A 27,293-nucleotide genomic window follows, 5' to 3' on the forward strand; every position below is an offset into this window, starting at 1 on the left:
TGCTAAGCTGCACGGACAAGGGCAAGTTGAGAATCTACAAGAACAACATCTTTATCTCCCTTAAGCCCTTCCCTATGCCTTCTAGCAGTGTTTCCGTTCTTAATTTACAACCTTGCCATTCAGAGTTGTAAACTGATTCCTGTCAAACAAAACCAATAGCAATAACAACAAAAAAAGCCCCCATCAAACAAAAACAGTAAACACTTCACTTTCTTTTAAAATATATCTATGTAGGGCTTCCCTGGTGGCGCAGTGGTTTAGAGTCCGCCTGCCGATACAGGGGACACGGGTTCCTGCCCCGGTCCGGGAAGATCCCACATGCCGCTGAGCGGCTAGGCCCGTGAGCCATGGTCGCTGAGCCTGCGCATCCGGAGCCTGTACTCCGCAACGGGAGAGGCCACAACAGTGAGAGGCCCTCGCTGCGAAGCCCAAGAAAATCATCCCTATTTAAATAAAACTGATCAACTACTGCTTTCAAACAGTATTAAAAAAAATTTAACGAATAGCGACAATGCTTAGGGTTTACGTTAGACACTGAATTTTTTTTTTTTTTTTTTGCAGTACACGGGCCTTTCACTGTTGAGGCCTCTCCCGTTGTGGAGCACAGGCTCTGGACGCGCAGGCTCAGCGGCCATGGCTCACGGGCCCAGCCGCTCCGCGGCATGTGGGATCTTCCCGGGCCGGGGCATGAACCTGTGTCCCCTGCATCGGCAGGCGGACTCTCAACCACTGCGCCACCAGGGAAGCCCCAGATACTGATTTTTGACTGGTAGAAGAACACTGCTTAGTAGATATGTTTATGCATATAATACCAGCTGATATGGGTAAGAGCAGGCTTTTCCCTACTATAAATTCAGCAGCAATAAACTGGTTGTTTTAGACTAAGACTACATTTTGATCCTAAGACTCAGACTAAGCCTTTTTCTTCTCCTAAGATATTTGATTTTATAACATCTAGGGATAACCCAAATTCCGATGATTTACAGAATGTATGCTTCTCCTTTGAGGCACTTCTTACTCTTCACCTAGTTTCCAGATTACCTCTCTGATAAAACAAACACAAGAACAATCTCTCAATAAGTTCCTCATTGCCAAAGTCCAAATTTTATTTTATTTTGCTCTGTTTTATTTTCTTTATTGAGCATTTCCACGCTGGGCACCCTCCTAGGTTTTAGGGATACAAGGATGATGAACAGGATCTAGTCCCACTCCTGAGCAAGCCAGGGAGACACAGATGAAACAGAATAACCATTCAAAGTGAAGGGCTACGTGGAAGCGAGAAGAAAAGCTCACTCACAGGAGGGATGACTAACTGCCCAGGGAACCAGGTGAGGTTGTGCATATGGGAGGTGACACTAATGCGGGGCTTGAGCAATGAAGGGAAGAGGGATTTAAAGCAGAGCCACAAAGACTATGACACACATGAGGTATTCACTCTTAAAATAATCTCCTACTCCTGACAAATCCATCTATTTTTTTTTAAGTATTTTTTTTCTAGAGCAGTTTTAGGTTCACAGCAAAACTGAGAAGTAGAGAGATTTCCCAAATACCTCCTGCCCCCACTCAAGGACAGTCTCCCCCGTTATCAACATCCCCACCAGAGTGGGACATTTATTACAACTGATGAACCTACACTGACACATCATAATCACCCGAAGTCCATATCTTAGGGTTCACTCTTGGTGGCACACATTGTAGAGGTTTGGGCAAATGTGTAGCGACATGTACCCAACATGACAGTATCATTCTGAGTAGTTTCACTGCCTGTATCACCAGTGCTTGCCCTCTGCAGGGAGAAAAATGCTTAGTGAATGTCACTTGCCAATAAAGACCAGTGATCAAAACTGAGCTCTTTATTATTTCAAAACCTGACAGAACTTCTATGAATCTGTGGATCTTCACATCCGTTGGCAGTGTGTCACAGTTGGTGACAGTGAAGTAATTTTCATGGAAAATCAGGCAAAAATGCCACACAGTAGAATTGAAAGAGAGGTCTCGATATTTCTTCAGTTGGTAAATACAGCATTCTCCTTTTTTACTCTGCGTCACTGTTCCCACCGCCTCACTGACAACCTCTAGGTTGCGGGAACTCTATCTTTTATATATTAAGGTCATAAAGTCTCCGCAGACCCTGATGCTAAGTCCTAAGTGGGTAAAGTATTAACTTTAGTGAGTGGAAGAGGATCTATAAAGACCCTTCACAACCTGGACCTAGGTACGTTTCTAGCTCACTCCCAGCCACTGTGACCCATTCATTCCCATGTTCTTCCTCTCCTCGTCCCCTTTCCCTCCCCCTCCACTCATGCCAAACACATACAACAAAAATGTGGCTTTTCAAAATGAGACTTTGCATCATTTTGATCAGGAATCTGAGAAATTTAGTTCCCTACCAATAATAACAGTGAAATTAAACAAAAGGCACTACCGCCCAGCACTTTCATTTAAATATCGCTAACCAAGGAAAAATCCCCTTTGGGAAGTAAACATGAAATGTAATAATTGTCCTCTTTGAAAGTGGACCATAAGTCTGCACTTGGTCTGAGTGGTACACCCACACCATTGTTCCTCGTGAAGGCAGACTGGAGCTGTAACGGCATCCGAATGTTACTTTCATCGTTCCCGTACCGCCTTTCCCACACAAGCTCTAAGGATGACTATATTGCAGCACAACTGCATGTTATCAGACATCCTGAGCATGAGTGAGTCAAAGACAAAATGAATTCCAAATGTGGATTCACATTTCAGGGCCCATATGCTTCTTTTTAGACGATGTAGAATAACTTTCACGTCAATAACTTTCACATCATTTGAACAATGATCCAAATGACTGGAAGTCTGCTTACGTTAAATACATTTCTTGGCATATTTTAGAGAAGAGAAAGTTAGAAATCAGCCTTGTAGAGAGGTATTTAAAGCTTACTAATCTGTAATGCTTTCCTTCTACTTTCAGCACTAACAAACACCTTGTTGATAATATTATTTGTTACACAGACACAGACAGACACACACACACACACACACATACATCTCAAGCTCCCATGGAGTTTTTAAAAATGAGAGAATGATTTCTATGGTTGCTAATAAACAATACTTTTACTTGAAAACATCAAGAATTTTTTTTTTTTTGGGCAGGGGTTGAGTCAGGTATCATTTAAAGTAAAGACTTTGTATTTAATTTCTTCCTGATTAACTAAACCATTTCATGGGGCATCTTGTAAATAAAAAGTAAATCAACTACAACATCAGTGAATTCTTCCAACATCACTCAGACACAGTTATTATTTTGGTGTCTTTCCCTCTGGATATGGATGTGTCTTTCATTTCCTTCAACTGTGAAATTTAGGGGATGAATAAGATAACCCTTCCTTCCCTAGGGCTTCCCTGGTGGCGCAGTGGTTGAGCGTCTGCCTGCCGATGCAGGGGACACGGGTTCGTGCCCCAGTCCGGGAAGATCCCACATGCCGCGGAGCGGCTGGGCCCGTGAGCCATGGCCGCTGAGCCTGCGCGTCTGGAGCCTGCGCTCTGCAACGGAAGACGCTACAGCAGTGAGAGGCCCGCGTACCGCAAAAAAAAAAAGATAACCCTTCCCTTTGAGCTGTAAGTTGCTATAAGCATCATCAGTAAGTACTTAAGACAAGATTTGATATATATCTATTTATATCTCTATCTCTGTTCTAGATGAAGAAAATTATGAAAGTTTCCACTGCCTGACAGCTTACACACTACTCTGTGGCAATTTTAAAGTAAATGTAACTAGTTTATATTGACAATGCTTATAAAAGTGTAAGATTAATTTTTACTATAGGCATGACTCCCAACACTTGCAGTCATGTTTTGTGAACTTCTTTAAGCCAATGTTCCTCAATTTATAAGCCACACTCTTTTAAAGATTCCTAAATTTGTTTCCCTTGTATTCAAAATTTCAAAATAAATCAAACATACAGAAGGGAAGTTTAAATATTAAGTGTGCCACTTCAAAACACGCAAGCTCAACTCTCCTCACCTTCACCACGTAGGCTGGCAATCAGCGATAGAAGCCAAGGTAACACTAACACTAAGATTATGCGCGAACTGTCTGCTGTTGACAATCTTTATATATCCTAATTCGTATCAACAATTCAAACTACATAGGCACATCATTAATCCGAAGATTTATTGTCTTATTACATGCCACGTCTTCTGATAAGCACTAGAGGTACAAAGGAAGATCTGTACTTGCCCTCAAAGAACTCAGGGTCTACTGGGGGGTGGGGGAAGGCAATTATAAATGTGGACATGCAACGTCAGAGACGGATGGTTACCAGAAGACCAGAAGATGCTTCCTGGACGACGGATGACTATTCTAGGTGGAGAGGAGAGCCTGACTAAAGGAAGGACATGGCAGGTGTGGGAACTATAAAAATGCAGAACTGGGCAGAAGTGTCAGAGTGTCTTAATTTGTCATAGTGACTTTCTCTTGTTGGCCTGGGGATCCATGAAAAGATTCAAAGCAAAGGTGTAAGGTGTGTAAATTAAAAATCCTATGTGTCTTAAATATCAAGGACCTTTCTGGCTGCTGTGTGGGTAGCGAATTTTAGGGGAACAAAACTGGAGGCAGTTCAGAGGCCACTGTAAATGAAAAACAAAGAGGGTTTGAATTAGGGCAGTAGACATGTGTTTTCAAAAAAAGGACACATTTGATATGCAGAGGAGATGGAATCAGTGAACTTTTCATCACAGGATGTGGGGGATGAAGTCGTGGGAAGAGTCCCAGATTTCTGGCTTGGGTGGTGATGCCACCAAACAGGATACAGGAAGAAGGGCAGGTTTAAGGGCGGGTGGTAGCTTTAGAGTGAGCTCCACTGAGCTGAGTGGGCCAAGGATGGCAGTCTGGGTGACACCAAGTGCCAAGGGGCGGGTGACACAGAGAGACAGAGCTCGGAACCGGGAGCAAGTGGTGATGTCCTGGCAGTCCACAACGTCAAGGAGAAAAACAAACAATAGCCTCACATGTGGTAGAAAGGTCCAGCAAGGAAAGGGCTGGAAAATGCCTGTTAGATGGAGAAAGCAGGATGCACTAAGGACCTTAGTAAAAGCTATGGCGGCCAAGTTATGAGAACGAAAGTCAGACCGCAGTAGGTTATGCGGCAAAGGAGAGGTGAGGGGCAGAGATGTTTGGTTGAGGAGCTGCTAGATGGAGAAACAGGGTTCAAGGTGGGGTTTTGGTTGCTTATTTGTTTGTTTTTTTATTGAGGTATAATTGATTTACCATGCTGTGCCAATCTCTGCTGTACAGCACAGTGACTCAGTTATACACAGAGACATTTTTAAAAAAAATAATCTTTTCCATAAGGTTTATCCCAGGAGATTGGATATAGTTCCCTGTGCTATACAGTAGGACCTTGTTGTTTATCCAGCCTAAATGTAATAGTTTGCATCTAGGGTTTGTTTGTTTTTTATTTATTTATTTATTTAAAAAAATTATTTATTTTTGGCTGCATTGGGTCTTTGTTGCTGCGCGCAGGCTCCCTCTAGTCGTGGCGAGCAGGGGCTACTCTTTACTGCGGTGCGCAGGCTTCTCCTTGTGGCGGCTTCTCTTGCTGCAGAGCACGGGCTCTAGGCACGCGAGCTTCAGCAGTTGTGGCACACGGGCTTAGCTGCTCCGCGGCATGTGGGATCTTCCTGGGCCAGGACTCGAACCCATGTCTCCTGCATCAGCAGGCGGATTCTTAACCACTGTGCCACCAGGGAAGCCCTTGGGTTGGTTTGTGTTTTAAATCAGTTAAAATCACCTGGAGACAGCCAACACTGACATTTTGGTAACCATTTTTTCCACACACACACACACACACACACACACACACACACACACACTCAGGGGCATATATACATAGACATACCTCAGAGATATCAGATCACTGCCATAAAGCAAATATCACAACAAAGAGAGTCACACACATTTTTTGTTTTCCCAGTGCATATAAAAGTTACTTTTCCACTATACCGTAACCTATTAAGGGTGCATTAGCATTGTCTAAAAAAACAATGTACATACCTTAATTTAAAAAGGATGCTGCTGGAAAAATGGTGTTGACAGACTTGCTCAACACAAGGTTGCCACAAACCTTCAATCTGTAAAAAATGCACTATCTGCAAAGTACAATAAAATGACGTATGCCTGTACATAAATACACATACCTAATAACACAACAGACACAAGGAACATTTATTGTCTATGAAATTACTATGTACTAATAAGACAAGCTGTATCTTTACACCTAAACCACTCTTTATCAGAATCACAAGCACACTCATAAAAGAAGCACAGTCCTTCTTCTAAATCAAAACCCAACATCTCCATGTGACACACACTACCCTTTGACAAAACAAATCTCGTTCTTACTTCTGAGAAATTTAACATAGAACAGTCAGCCTAGGAAACAGACACACCCAATCCATTGATTTTAGAAGGTGGAGAGCAATTACCCACTTGGAATGTTTCCAGCGGGTTAAACATGCAACCTTATGAGCAAAGCTCCAGAAGCTACACCCCTGAGGTCAGACAACCTCCTAGCAAGGGGGTATTGACACTATACACCCAAAGAGTGACACCCAGTGAGTCATCAGAGGGGCAAGTTCCACCCTGTGAAGCTTCCACACCTGTCTTCTGTCTCACCACCACGGAAGGAACAACACAAAAGCTCTCTAGTGTGGTGCTGCAATGTCAACAGAGCTGGGAATACTGGTTAAACTGGCCCAGTCAGCCGAATGGCCAGTGGGTTTGGCTTGGGGTTCGCTCTACTAGGAAATGGGGCAAGAGGTTGGAACTGTAACACAGAAAAGGCAGCCCCTAAAGACTTCGAGAGAAGAGAACAGGACGTAGGGCTTTATTGTGGAAAACTGGGTACTGTATAGGTTTTTTTTAATGGAGGGACCCAGACACCGCAGCTTCCAAGCAGCTTCATTTGGTTACAGCTCTCTCTCCTCTCACCCTCACCCCTGACTCTCCCTGTTCTGATGCCAACTTCCCTTCTATAGAAGTTATCCTCGAAGTTATCAGAAGGAACATGTTTGATAAAGCTTTTCTGTATGAATCACTCTCCCTAGTCTTGTATATAGTAGAAAGATTTAAAAGCATTAATGCTATCTCTCTATATACAGTAGATAAATATCTGAATTTTAATTTTTAACTAGAGAATGAAAAACTGAACAGTCAAATAGCCTAGCTGGAGGGGACACACACAAAAAATGGTATACAACATAAAGAGGGCTTAGGATAACAATTTACTTGGTATGATTTTTTGGTTTGGTCAAATTACAAAAGAAAAAAAAATCTCCATTTTCTCTTCCTGCACATTTTCCCAAGAAGACTGATAAGAAACAGTGAAAACAAGCGCATTTCTCAGCTCTTCAGGGCATATCCTTACAAGCAAAGCCACCTGAAAATAAGGCACCTGGGAGAAGATGCCAAAATAGAACAGCTGTCACACGATGTGCTCTAGCTGCCCACCAGTCTTTCCATGAGAAGATCACTGGGTCAGTCACTATGTGCTGTCCCGACTGGTTTTTCAACCTTCAGAGATACAGGAACCTGGTGATTTTCCATCATCTGCTTTAAAGTGAACCAGATTTACCATCAGTGGTGTCTGGTCATGGGAGGTTCAATTATTTTCACACATTAGACTTCACGGCCTTAGAAAACTACAGATAAGAATTTCTGGCAAAATGAACACATTGATATCCACCCCAAATAAACTATGCAAACCTAGAGTTCTTACTGATGAAGAATGTAGTTAACAGAGTTCCTTTTGCCAATACACTGTTTGGGAGCTTTGATGCTTAAAATCCAGTGTGTGGTTTCAGCAGCTTTCATCAACAATGGTGATAAGGTTGGGTTGAGTTCCCTGATGTGAAATGCTTCAGCTGCCACTGAGGAATATGAACCCAGGGTTCACGCTACGTATTTCCTATCAAATGTTTTGAGCGTGGTCTTCAAAGGCATAAGGAACATTCAAGCAGATGTTAGAAAGGTGATGCTCGGCTGAAGGTAAAGTGAGATCACATGGTCATCAATTCCTTTTCTGGGCAGTTGGTCAGTTTTGTACGTTGTGTTCAGTCATTACTTATCACGCCATTTCTTGCTCTGTACAATTAGAGTGCTTCCTTTAATTTGCAGGTCGGTTTTCTAGATGCAAGTTTATGTGTTCTAGGTTCCATGACTTAACTCTCCACCTTCCCTGCAAGTAATATCCTCCTTGATGGCACGTGCCCATACGATACTGTTTTACCTCTAGCTTAAATCAAGCTGATAATAACAATCAAGTACTCATCTTATGATAGACCCTTCCTTAGATTCAAGCAAGACACTATAGCTCCGACTGTTCAACCATTTAAGCATCTCTACGTACCTGGCACACTTCAAGGTACCGTGAAGAGTGCAAAGATAAATAATGCATTAAATAATTAAATAACTGCAATGTCATTTTTAAGAGCTAAAATAAAGTAGCAGATACATGTAAAGGCCACGTATACGCAAGTGCCAGACATGGTTTCAATAAAGTGCTATGAAACTTACAAGAAGAAGAAGTGCTTCCAACAGTCGGGTTTAAGGTGAGAGGATTCAGAATGGCTTGAAGATCAGGTACCATTTATTCTAAGCACAAAAGACACTCACTTGTTCTTAAAGAAGGTACTAAGTATATGGAGAACCAGGAAAATTTTGATCTACTAAAAGTAATGCTTTGCAAAGGGATAGTTCATTATAGTTTACAAAGCTTCTATATTCAATGTATTTAATATTCACAAACATTCTTATTTTAAAAACTTGGGAACTGAGAAAGAATAAAGGCACTTTTTGAGGTTACAGAGCTGATAATGTAAATTGCAGAGGCAAACACCAGAAACTACAACTTCTGACTCCAAGTCTAAGACCCATTCCACCCCACACAGCTGCCTCAGAGTCTGCACACCTGAAAGAGCAATTCTAAATGCAATTCTAAATCCTAAGCTGTGTGGGTTTTATCACAGGTTCATCTGAGTTTGGGGGACTTTGCATCTTACTCATTCAGATCAATTAAACTGAGTCAAGAATCACTTGAGAAACCCAATCCATTCAAAAGCTGCCAATGGAGCGATCTCTTCCTTGAATTAGGTCTCACGTAGCTAAAGCAATATCACGCTAGATATCCCGCCCACCCTACAGGCAGTCAAACTGGAAATCATTGGATTAAAGTCAATGGTCGGAAGTTAGACCCAGTGATTTGGAAATGATTCCAATAGTGAAGAGACTTAAAAAGACAATGGCACATACCTGGCTCTTCAAACCAATTTATACCTACTTTGTCTGTACAGTGATCAACAGGTTTTTGTCAGGACTTCATATGGCCACTCCAGAGCAAGAACTACCATAATCGCCACTGTGCAGCCACACACAGATCACCAGGAACCTTACTTGCTAACAGGAGGTTTGCATGTACTTAGTTGAAAAAAAAATCTGGACGATGATCTTAAGACAACTGTCTCATCACACCTCATCATGTTCAGACAACTGACTGAATTAAAAATTTGGTATGAACTCTTCAGGATATCCCAAAATAGATTTCTGGAGGAAATCTGTAAATAAGATCCTCCATGTAAAGATAGGAGGACCCTTTTAAGTATTAAAACAAATCTATACAGAACATTTAACATGTTTTCACATGCCAACAAAGAAACACTTGTCTTGTGGAATAATAGATATGTTGACATCTCAAGGCTTATCTATCTTCATTCAGATCAAGAGAAGGTCTTTACAAGGGAAACAAGAATGTGTTCTGGATGCCACTCTGTACTACTGTGTAAAACTTACATTTTCCACTTGGTTATTTCTAGTATATTAGAGAACATTATTGATTTTATAACCTAACCTTGTATCTGACCACTAGATTCTGATATTAATCATAATCTTTGGTTCAGCTGGTTTACTGGGATTTTGTACGACAATCATGATATTTTTCTCTTCCTTTCCAATGCTTGAAATCTCATCTCCTTTTTTGTCTTACTACATCAACTACACAGTAACAGCACAGAACATTTATACAGTGCTTAGGATACGCCAGATGCTCTTCTAAGCATCAGTTCTAAGCTCATTTCAGCCTCAAAACAAGTATATATAGGTATTATTTTCCCTATTTTATAAGTGATGAAATTGAGGCACAGAAAAGTTAGGCAACATACAGAAACGATCACATAGCCCCTAAGAAGCTGAGCCAGATCAATGAACTTCCTCTCTACATTGTCATTTTGGTAGAGTACGAACTCTAGTTGGGGAGAAAAATTCAAGTTGTTAGGCCACTGCTATGGACTGAATGTGTCTCCCCTCCCCAGTTTATACGTTGAAATCCTAAGCCTGTGTGATGGTATTAGGAGGTGGGGCGTCTGGGAGGCGCTTAGGTCATGAAGGGGGACCATCATGAATGAGATTAGTGCTCTCATAAGTCAGACCCCACAGAGGTCTTTAGCCCCTTCCACCATGAGTGGACACAGCAAGAAGTCAGCCGCCTGCAACTCAGAAGCGGGCTTCCCCAGAACCCAACCATGCTAGCATGATGACCTTGGACTTTTCCATTTCCACAACTGTGAGAAGTAAATTTCTGCTGTTTATAAGCCACCCAGTGTGTGACACTTTGTTATAGTGACCCAAATGGACTGAGACAGCCACAGAAGAGAAGAGGTGAAAGTAGGAACCCTCATCGTGTTCCTAACTCTATACTGTTGTTGGTTTTTGCCATAAGGCAGGAGGCAATGACCTTGAGTCTGCCAGGAACCACAGAGCTGACCCAAGGTGGCTCCTCCCACCTCAATGTCATTCAAGGTCTAGAGTGCCCAGCTGGTCAAGCATGAAGACAGCAGATGGAGATGACTGGACACCAGCAGCACTAGTGACATCATCTCTCTACACAGCAACATGCTCTACAGTTGTCACATAGAAACACACCGGAACCAAACATCAAAGAGAATATATATAGTCTCCTAATGGTTCCTGCAACAGGTAAAATGCATCACCTCATCTTCCTTCCACTACCTCACAAAAAAGACACACTCGCTATGAAACACTGCATATATGTGTGTGTTCAGGAGAGCGGGGCCGAGGTGAAGTGAAGTGATCTATGCCAGGAATTCTGTAGTTCAGTTTAAGTGCCTTTATTTTTTACGTTTCCCTACTTGTCTGCCCTGTTAATCCAGACATGGGGTTGTTGCTCCAAAGGACTGCTCTTTCCCCAGCTCGTTTACACCTTGGGAACACAAAGAAGGCCTTTCCACAGGGAGGAGGAACAAAATGCCCTGGAGTCTGTGAGCTTTGCCTGCTAGATGAGCAGAAGAATATTACCAGCCAGTGCATACTGGCTGACAAGAGGGCGCCAGGTAAAGGAAAGGTGGAAAAACAGACCGAATAATTACAGCCCCAATCGAAATGCTTCCTCACCCTTGAGATAATAACCTTCTCTTCATGATTCACCCGGCCTGCCCCTGAGAGACTCGAGAGCAGCCCTGGGAGCAATGGGCTGTATTATTTGCTGCTTCCGCCTTACTTACGCTAGTCACCAAGGGCTGTCCCCACCTGCTACCAAAGGGTTATCTCTAAAACCCAAATATAAAATCATGGAAGTGAGCTCATGCTGATAAGGTGCAACCCAAACCCAGAAGGCCCATCAGAACTTTGGGATCTGGCCCCCGTGGCAGGCAGGGAGGCTGCAGGTGGAGTGGGTAGGCTTCGCGGTTGGATGGCTCTGGGTTTCAATCTTGACTTCTCCTACCTGTTGACCGTAGGACCTTGGCTAAGATCCCAAAGCCTTGGGTTCTTCATCTGGAAGGGGACAGTTTCTACCATGAAATGAAATCATGGCTCTGTGTGATACAGGCCTGGCCCCCACTCAGTAGGTGCTCCCGGCTACTCACTGTCGCGGGTCCTATGTGCTACCACTCCCTCCGCTGCACTCCTCCCTCCACCCTCCGTGCCCACTGCCCAGCGTCTCCAGTGTGTTCCATTATTCAATCAACATCTGAATAGATCCGCAGACCCGCAGCAGCACTGCTTCAATGCAGCCTCTCCTTGCTAGATTTGGACTCCCTATTCAGTTACCTGAACTTTGTTAAAATGGGAAAGGAGAAGATAGAACAATAAAAGAGAAATGATGCTACACTTCTATTGGGGGGCGGTGGGGGGCAGATCTTGACACAGATACAACACATAAAATTCTCAATTTCAACAGCACCTGAAGAACCATATTTTATGTAGATACATACTACAATCTGAAGTAGGGAAACCAGGTTTTATAATGTTTTTTAAAACCTGTTTATTCTAGGCATTTACAGATAGATACACCTTTTTTTTAAATATATATATATAAAGGGAGAAGATAAAGGGAGAAGGAAGGGGCCAGGGTAGTCCTGGAGGATAAACAAAGCTTTGCAACGAAAGGGGATTGCTCCTTTGCTGCCCCCTGAATTTTTCTGCCATGACACACATGGTTGCTGTCAGTCTCAGGCAGTGTGTGCAGAATGTGATGTCTGTTCACAAACTGTTTAACATGTTTTTTTCAGTCTGGGCAACAGCTTGTTATGTTTTAGAAATCAACTCTGATACTTTTTTCTAGACAATGTCTGCCTGGCAGCCTCTGTGCAAAATGAGATTGTTTGATAACACAGCATAAAATATTTTTTGGTAACACAGCATAATAATAACATTATTATTGTTATCTGGGATTCTCCATCTCGGCACCACCGACATCTCTGTAGTGGTGGCTGTCCTGGGCATTACAGGATGGTCAGCAGCATCCTTGGTTTCTACTCACCGGGTCACAATAGCCCCCCATCCCTCGTTGCAACAGCCAAAAACGTCTCTCGATATTGCCAAATGTGCTGGGGAAGGGGAGGTGGGTACAGATTCTCAACTTGGTTGAGCAACTTGCTTGCTCAAACTTGGCTGAAAACCACTGGTCTATGTTATAGAAAACAAACATTATTTTTCTTAAAGAAAGTAACAGAGTTATTAAGAATTGTGACAGACTCCATAACAGATGTTTTCATCTTAATGAGTCAACCTACAAAACACACATGTTCTTCTTCACAGAGGAATGTCTTTATCATAAGCACTGAAAATATACGACTGGACTATTTCATTCAATTCATCAAACCTTCCTAGTTTGGCACATAGAACAAAGAATTCCTACTGGATGTAGGAAATAAGTTAATTGCCAGATATAGGCAAAACTGTTAAATCTTTATGGTACCAATCTTTTAGTCCTTGAGATTTTTGTATATTTTTTTCCCCTCCTATCACCTGATGCCTTACTCCAAACACACTTTTTCTGTGGAACTCCTATCTCTGATGTACCTGGCAGGCTCAAGAACTAAAAGGATAAGCACATTCTTGCCAATCAAGAAGTCTAAGTACCTGAGATGATGTGAAGCTTCTACTGGAAGGCCCTGAGTGTCCCAACAAGATCACAAAAGCATTTTAAAAGAAATCTGAATCCTCACGTTCCTACTCTACTTCCTTCTAGGAAGAACTTGACATTTATTTTGTTGACAACATTTATTTTAAGGGCAAAGAATGTTTTAGCAAAAAAGAAAATGGCAGAAATAAATGAAAGCCATTAGGAAAAAGAGTCCACGAGCTAAGGCCTATGCCTGGGAGGTTAAAAACAAAAGTCTGTTTCTTTAAAAACTGGACCAAAAAAAAAAAAAATTCTCAGAATTACCTTTCTCTCCTTTTTCCTTGTCCCCTGCATCTAGATATCAACTTCTACCTCATCAGCACTTCCCCCAGCCTAGGTCAGGTCTTCATTATCTTTCATCAGGTTATTTCAACAACTTCCTATCCGGTTTCTCTGATTTCTCATTGTCCATTCTGGATCAGTGTGGGAGGTGGTGGCCTCCTGTAATCTTTTTGAGACACAGATTAGGAGGGATGCCCACAAGACACAGAGATTACTGTTCCCATAATTCATCCTAGAATTTGAATCTCTTTACATTTGTTCCAAGCTGGGTTTCGAAACTCATTTCCTAAATAATCCTTCCCCCTCTAACCCACTAACCATTTAAATTATCTTTCACTATTGCCCATAATCCAAACCTTTCCTTAATCTGGCACTTGGTCTAGACTCCCTTTCCTGCCATGGTCACCTGAGGACCCTCACCTCCCACTCCCAGACAGAACTGCTCTCTCCTTATTCAACAGTTTGCACTTCTATCAGAGCACCATGATCATTTCTCTTACTATCCATGGAGGGGCTTAGAGCTACACTTGCCTACTTCAAGGGAAAAGGAAACCAGACTGTTCTCCAGGCGTTCTCAGGCATCTTTGTAAACCGACTGAAAACAATGTTCATTCTTTAAAGATGACTCAGGTTCAGTTCGCTCAAAAATATTTAGTGAGCTCTTAAACTATCCAAGCCTGTTCTAGATTCTGTGAGAGACAGGACTGTCCTCAAGGAGCCTTTAGTAGGGAGGAGAATAAAAGCAAGACATAAACACTCTTGAGCACAAAGTATTATAGGGATTCCAAACAGGAAGGACCTTATCTATACACACGTTGTGGAAAACTGAGAAAAGCTTCTTGAGGGGAGGTGGTGTATGAGGTAGGGTCTCATAGCTGGGGGGGTGACTGATGTGTGAGCCATCCAAGGACTAGAAGCAGCACAGAGTGAGGCAGGGTGGGTGGGGCCCATCTGGAGAACAACGAACAGGCCAGTGGGGCTGGCGCCCGGAGAGGTGTGTACCGGAGAGCATGCTCTTATAGTTGAATGGATGTCAGGTCTCAGAAGGGCCCTGATTAGACGACAGTCTGCACCCACCTGGAGGACGCCTCTGACACGTCCCGGCCAGTGGTAAAGTAACAGCTCTAGTTGAGAAAAAATAACCTGACTGATGGGGACTGGGAAGGAGGCACTCGGGTCTTCAGAGACCCAGTGAAAGCAGGTTGGAAAGGGGGAGCAGCTTTGGCAGGGACAGTGGGGATGGCATCAGCAAGACTGGGCACACAATTACTTACAGGGGCAAAGAGGAAAGGGCATGAGGTGATGGAGGGCTGAAATTCCCTCCCTGGGTGACTGGCTTCATTACTACAAGTAAGAAAGCTGGGGTGATGAAATGGTGTGAAGGGCTGTATGCAAAGACACAGCTGCCACTGAGTATGAAGCTCATGCGATGCAAATGACATGAGGGGAGACATGGACTATTTCAAACACTGATGCGCCCCCTGCATTTCATTTACCTACAACGATTTTTAACGTCTAGAAGATAAAAGCTTTGTGTTTCTTGCTGGTCTCACGCTCACTCACTGGCTTGACTCACTCTTAGGGACAAACCCCATGATGTTCTGTAAACCAGTCCTAACAGGTTGGAGGCCTTGGTAATGTATACCTTCCGGAAAAGCACACATGCGAGTTCTGAATCATCTATGCTCTTGCCCTAAATGTCACAAAAGTTCGCATGGTACACGTGGTCTGTCGTTTTCCTGTGGACAAGTCCTCCTGACAACTACCCAGCTGGGTAACCGGTTTAACAGAAGACCAGCACACGACTGCCCTGGAGGGTGAGTCATAAAGGTAAGTGATTCCAATTCTAAGAAACGGAGGGAAGTGACTTCAGGAAGATTTACCGGCATTGCGATCAGTTTTGAAACACAGAAGTCTGTTTTCCGCAAAGAAAAAAAAAAAAAAGCAATCCCTAAAAGCTGAAAGGGAACTTTTTAAAAGGTCACACCACCTCTCGGAGGTACAAATCCAAAATGGAAATCAAATTATGAAGTGAGACGAACCCATCCCCACCCATGTTTTAAACACCCCATTAATAGTGTGGTTACAGGCAGCTTGTTCAAACTTTCCACCTGATGTTAATCACATTTATCTCACAGGTTAAATCAGACTCAAGTTGGAGGTATCCCTTTCAAGTACCAACTTTCCATTCAGTACTGACGGAGAAGTAGAAAAAAAAATTAGAAAACAGCAGCCTTCGAGTTTTGAACCCCAAACGCCATCCCTGTTTTTGTACCAGAGTTTTTTGTTTTATGTTTTGGATCCTAGAGTTTCTGTTGTAGATGCAGTGTGTGATTTTCAAGGATTCTGAGAGTAAACAGGCCAAAATGTGAAAACAGCAATTGAGGGATTCTCAAATTTTTATAAATGTTGTTTTACCAGCATTTATAGATCAAGAAAAGCCACACAGGCGCAGTGTTTAAGAATCCGCCTGCCAAGGCAGGGGCACGGGTTCGAGCCCTGGTCCAGGAAGATCCCACTCACACAGGCGCAGTGTTTAAGAATCCGCCTGCCAAGGCAGAGGCACGGGTTCGAGCCCTGGTCCAGGAAGATCCCACATGCCGTGGAGCAACTATGCCCGTGTGCCAGAACTACTGAGCCTGTGCTCTAGAGCCCACGTGCCGCAACTACTGAAGCCCGCGCGCCTAGAGCCCATGATCCACAACAAGAGAAGCCACTGCAATAAGCCGGCGCACCGCAACGAAGAGTAGCCCCCGCTCGCCGCAACTAGACAAAGCATGAGTGGAGCAACGAAGACCCAACACAGCCATACATACATACGTACATACATACATAAAATGTTTTTAAATGTTTAAAAGAAAAGCCACAGTGTGACACCAAATAACTTTCCCTGTATTTACTCATATTCCCCCTTTTCATTTCTCCCATAAAGCTCTTATTTTAAGGAGAAACTAATAAAAAATAATTTCCTTTCTTTCCAAATCATACACACACACACCTCCTTCCTCCTTTATACTTAAATCACTACCACCAACTGGGTAAGCCCCTGGGAACTGTCCAGGCTGGGAGCAATCAAGTCTCCACAGGTAGCTGCTAAACTCGGATGGCTGCACCATGTGGTGAAAACAGAATCATTTCTTTCTGAGTTCACCTTTCACTGGGCTATTTCCACACTTGACACTGGAACAGAACAACTTACTAAGACTATAAGTAGGATTCAAGGATTGAGGCAGAAGTGGTTTTGGTAAGAATACCACTGAGGAGTTATACACGACAATTAACTTTGCTGTTGGTTGCTGTCAGAGAGTCAATTTTTTTCCTTATTACAAAATTTTTCAAAGCATACAGAAAATGAATACTGTACCATCTACCCTTCACCTAGACTGAACAACTTTAACAGTCCGCCCAATATTTGTCTATGTTGATCTGTTTGTTTTTGAAGTATTTTATAAATGATAATCATATTCCCCTCCCCTAAGTAATTCAGTATGTCTCTAAAAAATAAGGATGTTTTCCTTCAAAACAGTAATACTAGTATCATACCTAACAATACTTAACAAAATCAAGATAATTCCCTAGAATCATCTCCTCATGAATATCATTCATATTCAAATTTCCTTGGGGTATTATTCTTAAGCATTTAGAAGTGAAACTAGAAAACTATACCGAAGGCTGGCGACAGTCCTCCGGTCATTCTTCCATCAAAGGCAGATGCTTACATAAGTTCTTTACCCTTGTTTTGAGTTTAAACGTCTGGGTGAATACCCAAATGTGAAAGATACAATTCACCGGACCTCTGACCACAAACACTATGTTACAGTAGCTACACCAAATACATCATGAAACAAAGAAGTAGAGAGGGAGAGGGTAACAACGTCCCTGGTGGAAAACAATGGCAGAGACAATTTCCCAGATACCAGGCTATTACACTACTTAATTAGTTTCCCCCCTTTTCTCTTCTGAGTCATCCCCCCAGCTGAGAAAGATGCTTCCGACTCCATTATTCTTAAAAAATGAATATTAGAAGCCTTTCACTCCTATGTCATCACCCTTAGCTTTTCTTTACTACACTGGCACACATAGTTGATCTGTGTTGCTGTCTCACCTTCCACTCATTTTTAATCCCCTGGTGAAGTCTAATTTTCCTGCCATTTATTCACCGAGTCTGTCCTTTTGAATATCACCAACTTCCTAAGTCGCACTTAAAAGACCTTCTCCCCGGGCCTCCAGACTTGGATAGGAAGGCCCCCAGGTTCCCACAGCATCCTCTCTATCTCCCACAGGCTCTCCTGGAAGCTCTTCTGTCTTTGCTCCTTCCTGTAATTTACTTAGAAATGGGAATGTCACCTGTACGCAGATGACTTATGAATCTGGAAAAGGTCAAGAGAAATATACGTTTCCTTAGTTTTCCCCTAGAGTCAGATTACAAGTGGGGAGCTGTGCGTGAAAGGAAAGAAAAGCAAAAGCTTTACTCAATTTACTAGCAAATTCTAACAGATCTCTCTTCTCTGTGACGGTTAGAATATCTTCCTTGTGCGAAGTGCCTTCTAGCACTTTCCAGAGAATCGTGGTGAGGAAATCAGGTTCTGGAGCCACATATCCTGGGTTCAAATCACACCTATTACTGTGTAATATTACAAGATCCTTAACATCTTTGAACCTCGGTTTGCACTCGTGCACAAATGCAGATAATAATAGAACCTGCCTCATGGGTTTGTTGTGAAAGCTACATGAAGAAATACAAGTAAAATGCTGAGTTAACAAGAGAACACTAAGCCCTACGTAAATCTGAGTTATTGCTATCTGTGACCTAAAGATTCAATTATGAAAAATGGTTATTTCTTAGATAGCTAATATTTATTACTGGCAAAACTGGTTGGGATAATGTTCCTTGGCATACTACATTGGTTCTGAGGACTTTTTAAAAGATCATTTGGTTACTTTCCATTTTATCACATAAGCTTTATCCCACGTAACAGAGAAAGTACACAAGATGTTCTACAAAAGTAGTTACTTTTGTAAACAGATGATTCACACTAGTTAAACTCACAACCCAGGAGAATAAAATTAGCTTGTTTCAACACTTCCCCTCATTCAGTAATTACAATTCAAGGTTATGTTAGAATACCACATTACTATAATTTTGCCCGAGAGACAGACACTGCACATCCTACATTTTTAAAAACAGGTACTGCTGATATAAATGCAGGTGCTTGCTGAGAAGGGCCTTGCAGATTTCATAAGCAAGTCTAACCAACCTTGGGCTCCACTGTTACCTATTTCTGTACATACTGTAGCTAGGAGGGCAGTACTGAGATCATTTTAGCTTGTTAAAGATTTACCGGATTTGCAGGAGGATGAGAATTTAAAAATAGAAGCCAAACGTGGCTGGAGTTTATCTCGGATGCTTATATTCAAGTAGCAATCTGTTCGGTGATGATGACACCAAGCACGCCGTCAAATGATTTATATTTTCATAAACCCAGTCGGAATTCCACTACTTCCCCAAGTGGTGGATCACGGGTACAGACACCTCACATTCTGATTCATTTGATTTCTCAGAGCTGTGTCTCTAGAGAGAGCTTTTTCTGGTTTTCACGACAGAGTTGATAATGAGGAGGTAACATTATTTAGTATTCATCTCGTGACAGGGACAGTGTTGAGTCATTTACACAAGTCAGATCTCAGAAAATCTTCATGACATTTTCTAAGGTAAAACTTCATTTTATAGGTTGGAAACTTGGAGCTTAAAAGGGCAAATAAAATTCCAGAGGCAACGGCGTATCCAGCTTTTTGTGGAGCCTGAAGTTTATATTAGTTTTAAAGGACAAAATGTCAAATTGTGAATACCAAATTAGATTTAAGGCCCTAGAAGGGTTGAGCATAAACCCTGAGACACATGCTTTAGTGTAAGCGATATGCACGAGTTTGACCGCTCTGAGCTGCAGAGACACAAGGAATTTGATGAATAGAAACGTGAGTTGTAAAATGGAAATCATTCATCTTTACAAACTGTTGGCTATAATTAAGTTGCACTAGGTTCCCTTTTCTAATTTTTAGAAATAGTTTTTTTTTTTTTTCTGGTTTAACAAGTCAGGAAGCGTGCAGGGTGAGTTAGCAGTGTCTGATGGCGTGCCAGGCAGGAATTTAGATGGTCTGAGTACACAGAATGCAGAAAAATTCCGAATTCTATGTTGTACATTCCTTAGGAAATCTTTGCCCTTTCGGTAGCAACAAGAAGTTAGAGTTTAGATAGAACTGATCTGTGATACCTTTTGACTAAAAGTTGTCTGAAAGCTGCAATCATTTTTCTAAACACTATGCCAATTTTTCTTGAGCGGTTTCCCTGCTGTTAGCAAAATATGTGATGCTGATGCTGACTGAACACATTCTCTCTCTCGGAATCAACTGTTTGTTAAACCAAGAAAATTCCTTTTATCCCAAATAAAAAACTTATTTTGTCAGAATAAGGGAAGTCTTTATTTTTTTTTCTCAAAGCACATCTAATAATTTCAGAATTCAGAGTAAGGTGACTCTTATTACCACCACATCAGAGTATAATTCTGATAAGAACTTCAAGTAATATTTCTCTTTTCTGAAAATTTTATGAAATTATTTCTTTTCACATGAGGAATTTCATGAAAATCTGATAAAAAATATGGGAAAGGCACTCTGAATTGTGATTTTCTAAAAATGCTGAGTTTCACAACTTTCCAGAATATATGTGAATAGAGCTGTGTACAACTGCCTTGGCTGTGCACTGCACAACTCCAAGGGACACCATTTACAGAGACCACAAAGTAAGGAGCGTTGCCTGGAATAGGACAGTGCAGTAGCCCTGATGAAAATGGTACACTAACTGAGAAGAATGGTTGCTACCTATAACAGAAAATAAGGAAAGGGGGGCATGTCATAAAGACAGATGGGCCAGCTTGTACCCAAATGGCAAAATATGAGACAATTTGAGCATCAAAATAAACAAGGACAGGAAGATACTTCGACCCCCTTCCTGAAGTAAGAATCCATAATTTCATGCTGATAATAAAAGGTAACTAACTGAACAATGGGACAGAAGGAACAGCTCCTCCTTACAGCAGAATGACAACACATATAAGAAGGAATGATGGAGTTAAGTTAGAAATGCACTGTTTTGCCACCTTCAAAGTAAGAACTGAATCAGACAGGAAACATCAATAGCTGCTCAACAAAAGAAGGGGGGAGTTAGAGAAGGAATAAGATACCTACAGAATCTCAAAGAACCTTCTTTCAAATTTCCCAGTAACACAAAGCATGGTAATTATACAGCAGAGAAATCAGACAACACCTTAACCGAGTGATCAAAATCAATGTCACCAATAAGGGACAAGGGGACATCCCGTGTCTCTAGATGTGATTCCCTGAGGAGGACACAACCAGCCCAAAGTGCATAATCTCAATCTAATCATGAACAGCCTGGGGAACCCAAATTGAGGGCTAGTCTATAAAACAACGTGCCTATATTCTTCAAAAATGTCATAGGGACTTCTCTGGTGGCACAGTGGTTAAGAATCAGTCTGCCAATGCAGGGGACATGGGTTCGAGCCCTGGTCCGGAAGATCCCACATGCTGCAGAGCAACTAAGCCCATGTGCCACAACTACTGAGTATGAGCTCTAGAGCCCGCGAGCCACAACCACTGAGCCCGTGTGCCACAACTACTGAAGCCCATGTGCTTAGAGCCTGTGCTCCACAAGAGAAGCCACCGCAATGAGAAGCCCACGCACCCCGACGAAGAGTAGCCCCCACTCAGCAACTAGAAAAAGCCCGTGCACAGCAACGAAGACTCAACGCAGCCAAAAAAAAAAAAAGTCATAAAACACATAAGGAAGGAAGGATAAGGGGAAGGATAAGGAACTATCCCAGATTAAAGGAGACTAAAGAGACATGATAGGGAAATACAATAAGGGGTCCCAGACTAGGTGCTGTCCTAGAGCGAAAAAATATTATTGGGACAACTGACAAAACTGGAACATGGACCGTAGATTAAAGTATTAAATGTCCTGAATTTGCTAACAGTACTGTGGTTACATAAGAGGATATCCTTGTTCTTAGGAAATACATAATGAAGTCTAAGGGGGATGTGTGCTGTCTGCTCTCCAATGATTCGGGATAAATAAATAATATGGGTGTGTGTGTGTGTGTGTGTGTGTGTGTGTGTGTGTGTGTGTTTGTGTGTGTGCAGAGAAAGAGATGGAGGAAAAGAATACAACAAACAAGGCAAATGATGGTAAAAATGGGTAAATAGTATAAAGGAATATATCATACGATTGCAGCCTCAAAGTAAAAAGTTTAAAACAACAACAAAAAATCCCAGCAGCCAAAACAACATTGAGGGGTATCAGTATTCAGCCTGCTTTAAGGAGCAGAAAAGTAATTCAACTTGTAATCTGTACTTCAAAATAAACAGTTAATCTTTAGAAACATTTTACTATCATTACCATAATCACCACTATTAACACTATGGAGCACTTGGAATTAGTAAGCGCTCAGAAAGGTGCTTCACTTGCATTACCTCTTTTAATCTTCACAACTAGCTGAAGAGAAAGGCACTATAGTTATCCCACTTTACAGATGAGGAAACTAAGATTCAGAGAGGTTTAGTAACTTGCCCAAATACAGACAGTAAGTGGCAGAACCAGAAATCCAACTAGGCTGATTACAAAGCTGGTAGATTTTATTACTATGTTAAACATATTTAATTATTATTTATTAATTTTCCTCAAAGAATGAGTGATGACTCTTAACCTATATGAAATTACAACAAATTAGTACAACATGCACGAATAAGGATTTCTTCTACGAATTAAAATTAAAACACTAATAAACCAGAGACATATATGATATTTTTAGTCTCCACAATTTACTTTATACTCTCTTTCTTCCAAAGGCTGGACTTGATAATAAATTCTTTGAAATAAAATATCCCCTAGGATGCTCTTTGAAATAATCTTATCAAATGTCTCATAAACCATTGGTTGTTATGGACTGAATGTTTACATCCTCCCAAAATCAGAGTAATTCAATGTAATGGAATTTGGAGGTGCGGCCTTCAGGAAATAATTAGGTCATGAGGGTGGAGTCCTCATGAATGAGATTAGTGCCCTTATAAGAACAGACTTGAGAAGGATGATTGTTCTCTCTCTCTAACTTGTGAGGACACAGCAAGAAAATGACCATCTGCAAACCAGAAAATTGGGCTCTCACCAGACACCGGATCTACTGGCACCTTGATCTTGGACTTCTCAAGAAATAAATTTCTTTTGTTTATGATCTATCCAGTCTACGGTATTTTGTTATAGCAGCTTGAACTAAGATAGTTCTATTTCAAGTTTTTCTTCCTTTAATATATTTTCTTTCTTTTCATGTAAAGTGGTACAGTCTTAGTGTTCATGTTTCCTTTTAGTCTTGGGACCTCAATTTCACTTAAAAAAAAAAAAGTATCATTTGCAATACACACCCTGGGGTCTCCCAATTAAGTGTACTATCATTTTCCCTGCAGATAAAGAGTAAGCTGTTGAACATACCATATCTTTTATCCCAGTGGAAGGTGAATGTCTATTTTAAAAAATGTTCAGAACAATAAAACATTTGCAAATATTTGCAGGTGTTTAGGGAAATCTGATCATCTGACACTGTGAATGCCCATCCCAGAACAAAGGATTCCCAGCCTTGGCTGCATAATTTAACTACATACAAGAGGAGCTATTAAAATCCTAATGCTCAGTCCACACTCAAAACCAATTACCAGAACCCTGGACATGGGAACTGGGCATCAGTCATTTTGAAAGCTTCCCAGGTGATTGCAATGTACAGCCAAGTTTGAGATCCCTAGGTGAAGCATCTGTGGCCATAAAGAACTGTATCTTTTGTGTATAGATCCTAAGGACTCACAAAGGTTTTTAGAATTGGTCTCACTTGTTAAGGAGTGTACAGTGCCGCTGGCAAGTGAAGATGTGTGTGCTTGTAGGAAAAGGTAACTGAACGAAGCCCGAGGATGTGTGCTAAATGAATGTGATACACGGTAAGTACATCGAAGACCACATGGGGAGAGTCGGGGGTACCTGCCCCCTCCTGACGCAATGACAGGCTCTGATAAAAGCATGGCCAAGGAAGGCAACGCCAGCCGGGGAATGGTGTAAATGGAAAAGTACTCAGGATATCCAGGACACAGTGAGGTGACTAATCTAGCTAGAGTGGAAGGCTCACTCTTCAGAGTAGAAGAGGTAAGTTTGGAGAAGTGGACTAGAACCAGCCCCTGTGAGGGCTCTGAGCAATAAGTCAAAGAGACTGGTGGCATACGGAGTCTCTAAAGAGATCTGAGTAACTGATCAAATGACAGCATGCATTTGGGACGAACGATGTCATGGAGCAATGGGTTTGGGGGAAAGACTAAAACTCAATCTACTAAAAGAAGAACACAGCAGATTAGGTAAAATCATATATTTGAATCACAATCTTACACCTTCCTTCTCGGTTTTCCACAAGGGACAGAATTTTGGTTCTGCTAAAACTAGCATGGATCTCACCTGTGTGGGACCACTGACAGGAGAGACTGGGCAGGTGGAGGGTCTGTCTCATTCTCTGCCCCTTTGGCCTGGCTCCCAATCTCACAGTCATAATACTTTCTGTAGCTATATGTTCCTCCTTTTTCTATGAAGTCTACTCCTACATCTGGGCAAGAGAATTCCAGGACAGGGTTTCAGGCAAGAGAAATTCTTTCTTATAATTTTTCTGGAATAAGAAAGATTTTGAGAAATTCAGTGATCTCTAGGTCATATCTAGCAATGAAGACTCCTAGGAATAAAAGGGGGACCAAACCATTCATTCATCCAAAAAATATTTACTGAACACATACCATTTGCTGCTGTTCTAGACAGTGGGGATATAGCAAGGTCTCTTTTCCAAACAGACAACTCTCTGGGCAATGTAGAGGAGTCACTCAAAAACATGACGGCAGTCTAGGGCTATACAATTTATAGCTAATCAATTACAGTGTCCTGCTAGAGACTTTTGAAAAATTAACAATAGTAGAGAAAAAGTGAAGATCCTTCACATAATGAACTATAAGCACCAGAAGAAAGTATAGGAAATATATATACATAACGTTTTTTAAAAACTGCATTTGTAAGCCGCCACTATTGAAAGTGGATTTAAGCTACTAGATGTATCATAAACTCCTAGAACAGTGCTGGTACTTAGAAAGCCCTTAATAAAAATTAGTTAAATGACATTGTTACACTGAATGGAGTTCCAACTGAGGCAAGAAGGTAGTTATTATCCTGATTCAACTAAGCAGTGAGGTCACCTCTGCTGCCTGTATTCTAAACGCTTCCTTGCAAAGAGGGACATGTTCAGGTATCTGACCTTTCAATCCAATACTTTTAAAACCAGACCACAATGCTTGTTTGTGAAATGGTATCTTGTGAAACCATGACATCAAAGTCATTCACAAATCGTGCTCAGGCTTATTCAGAGATACTGGTGTTCAGAGGCTGGTTATGCATATGGACTGTCATTCCAGAGATGACCTTTGTGTTTGTACCATTTTCATTTTATAAATATCTAATAAGAATCTGTGCTTAAGAATCCATGCTTAACTACATGCATTAATCAGAAATGCTTATGACAAAATGAATCTGAGCTTTCACTGATAAAATAACCAAAGTGTTTCATTCATCTTTTTCTAAGTCATTATACCCTCTAGTTTATAGGCAATTCCTATCTTCTCACTGCGGAGGAGAAAATTAGCATATTCAAGTACCCTTCATTAGCCGCTTCTTGTCTCTTGAAAGGAGCTTTACCTGCATAATGTACCGGAATCTCTATCTTTGGCCCAATGACATAGTGCCCCTCCTCCAAGCTATGGGCAGTGATGGTGGTCCACTGACGGCACGAATGAATCAGAAGGTAGTCATTTTCCCGCAGCCCTTCTATGCATTCTCCTAGAAAATAAATTTTATATGAGAAACTTAGAATTAGCATCTGTTTACTCCATTCTCTGCAATAAAATTTCGTTAGTTAAAACTTCACTAATGGAGAAGCTGATAGTTCATCCCAAGATGAGAAAAAGTTCACTTTTGAGTTACCAATAAAAAAAGGCATTTCATACCGAGTTGACAACTGTACACAGGGTTCCATAAAAATGTTTCCCACTTATGTGCAGAGATTTTCAAATACCTCATTCTATCTTAATGATTGTATTTCAATGATAATAAAACAAACATTTATTAAGTGCCAACAGTAAATCGGACACTAATTAAATGCTTTGCATATATTATTTCAATGTAATACAGTAACATTATGAGGTAGGTATTGTTCCTTCTTTGCAGGTAAGAAAAATTAAGGTTCAGAATGTTAAGTGTAGTCTAAGCTCACAGATTTAATAAGCAGAAAAGTGCAGATTCAGGACTATGTCAAAAAGATTCCAAAGCTATGTTCTTTTTTGGTCATGCCTTGCGGCTTGCGGGATCCTAGTTCCCCAACCAGGGATGGAACCCGGGTCCTCGGCAGTGAAAGTGCAGAGTCCCAACCACTGGACTGCCAGGGAATTCCCCCAAAGCTTACGCTCTTAATCACTACAACATACCTACCAAAAATATATAATAAATTTATCTCTCTGTTGAAACAGTACTTGAGATTAAATGCCTGTACCTCCTTTCAAATTTTATATGTTTTAGTATAGTACTGGTACAAAAATGGACATACCTACCAAAAATACATAATAAATTTATCTCTCTGTTGAAACAGTACTTGAGATTAAATGCCTGTACCTCCTTTCAAATTTTATATGTTTTAGTATGGTACTGGTACAAAAACGGACACATAGATCAATGCAACAGAAAGAAAGCCCAGAAATAAACCCATGCACTTATGGTCAATTAATCTACAACAAAGGAGGCAAGAATATACAATACAGAAAAGACCGTCTCTACAACAAGTGTTGTTGGGAAAACTGGACAGCTACAAGTAAAAGAATAAAATTAGAACATTCTCTAACACCATATACGAAAACAAACTCAAAATGGATTAGAGACCTAAATGTAAGACCGTATACTCTAAAACTCCTAGAGAAAAACATAGGCAGAATACCTTTGACATAAATTGCAGCAATATTATTTTGGATCCGTTTCCTAGACTAATGGAAATAAAAGCAAAAATAAACAAATGGGACCTAATCAAACTCAAAAGCTTTTACACAGGGTTTCCCTGGTGGCACGGTGGTTGAGAGTTAGCCTGCCAATGCGCGGGACATGGGTTCGTGCCCCGGTCCGGGAAGATCCCACATGCCGTGGAGCGGCTGGGCCCGTAAGCCATGGCCGCTGAGCCTGCACATCCGGAGCCTGTGCTCCACAACGGGAGAGGCCACAGCAGTGAGAGGCCCGCGTACGACCAAAAAAAAAAAGCTTTTACACAGCAAAGGAAGCCATAAAGAAAAAGGAAAAGACAACCTACAGAATAGGAAAAAATATTCACAAAAAATGTTACTGACAAGGGACTAATTTCAAAAATATACAAA

General features: G+C 41.4%; 1 protein-coding gene across 3 annotated transcripts in view; it reads right to left on the reverse strand.

The window, feature by feature from the left end:
* The window catches only part of GAREM1 (GRB2 associated regulator of MAPK1 subtype 1), a 201,224-nt gene that overhangs the window by 112,333 nt on the left and 61,598 nt on the right, over window positions 1-27,293 (reverse strand). For all 3 annotated transcript variants that reach the window (XM_024757966.1, XM_024757967.1, XM_024757965.1), the window contains exon 2: window positions 25,579-25,719. In XM_024757966.1, coding sequence (XP_024613734.1) covers window positions 25,579-25,719 — 141 coding nt within the window. The remainder of the gene's footprint in view (window positions 1-25,578; window positions 25,720-27,293) is intronic.

Source organism: Neophocaena asiaeorientalis, unplaced genomic scaffold (genome assembly GCF_003031525.2).
Source record: "Neophocaena asiaeorientalis asiaeorientalis breed wild unplaced genomic scaffold, Neophocaena_asiaeorientalis_V1.1 scaffold126, whole genome shotgun sequence".
Classification (NCBI taxonomy): Eukaryota; Metazoa; Chordata; class Mammalia; order Artiodactyla; family Phocoenidae; genus Neophocaena; species Neophocaena asiaeorientalis.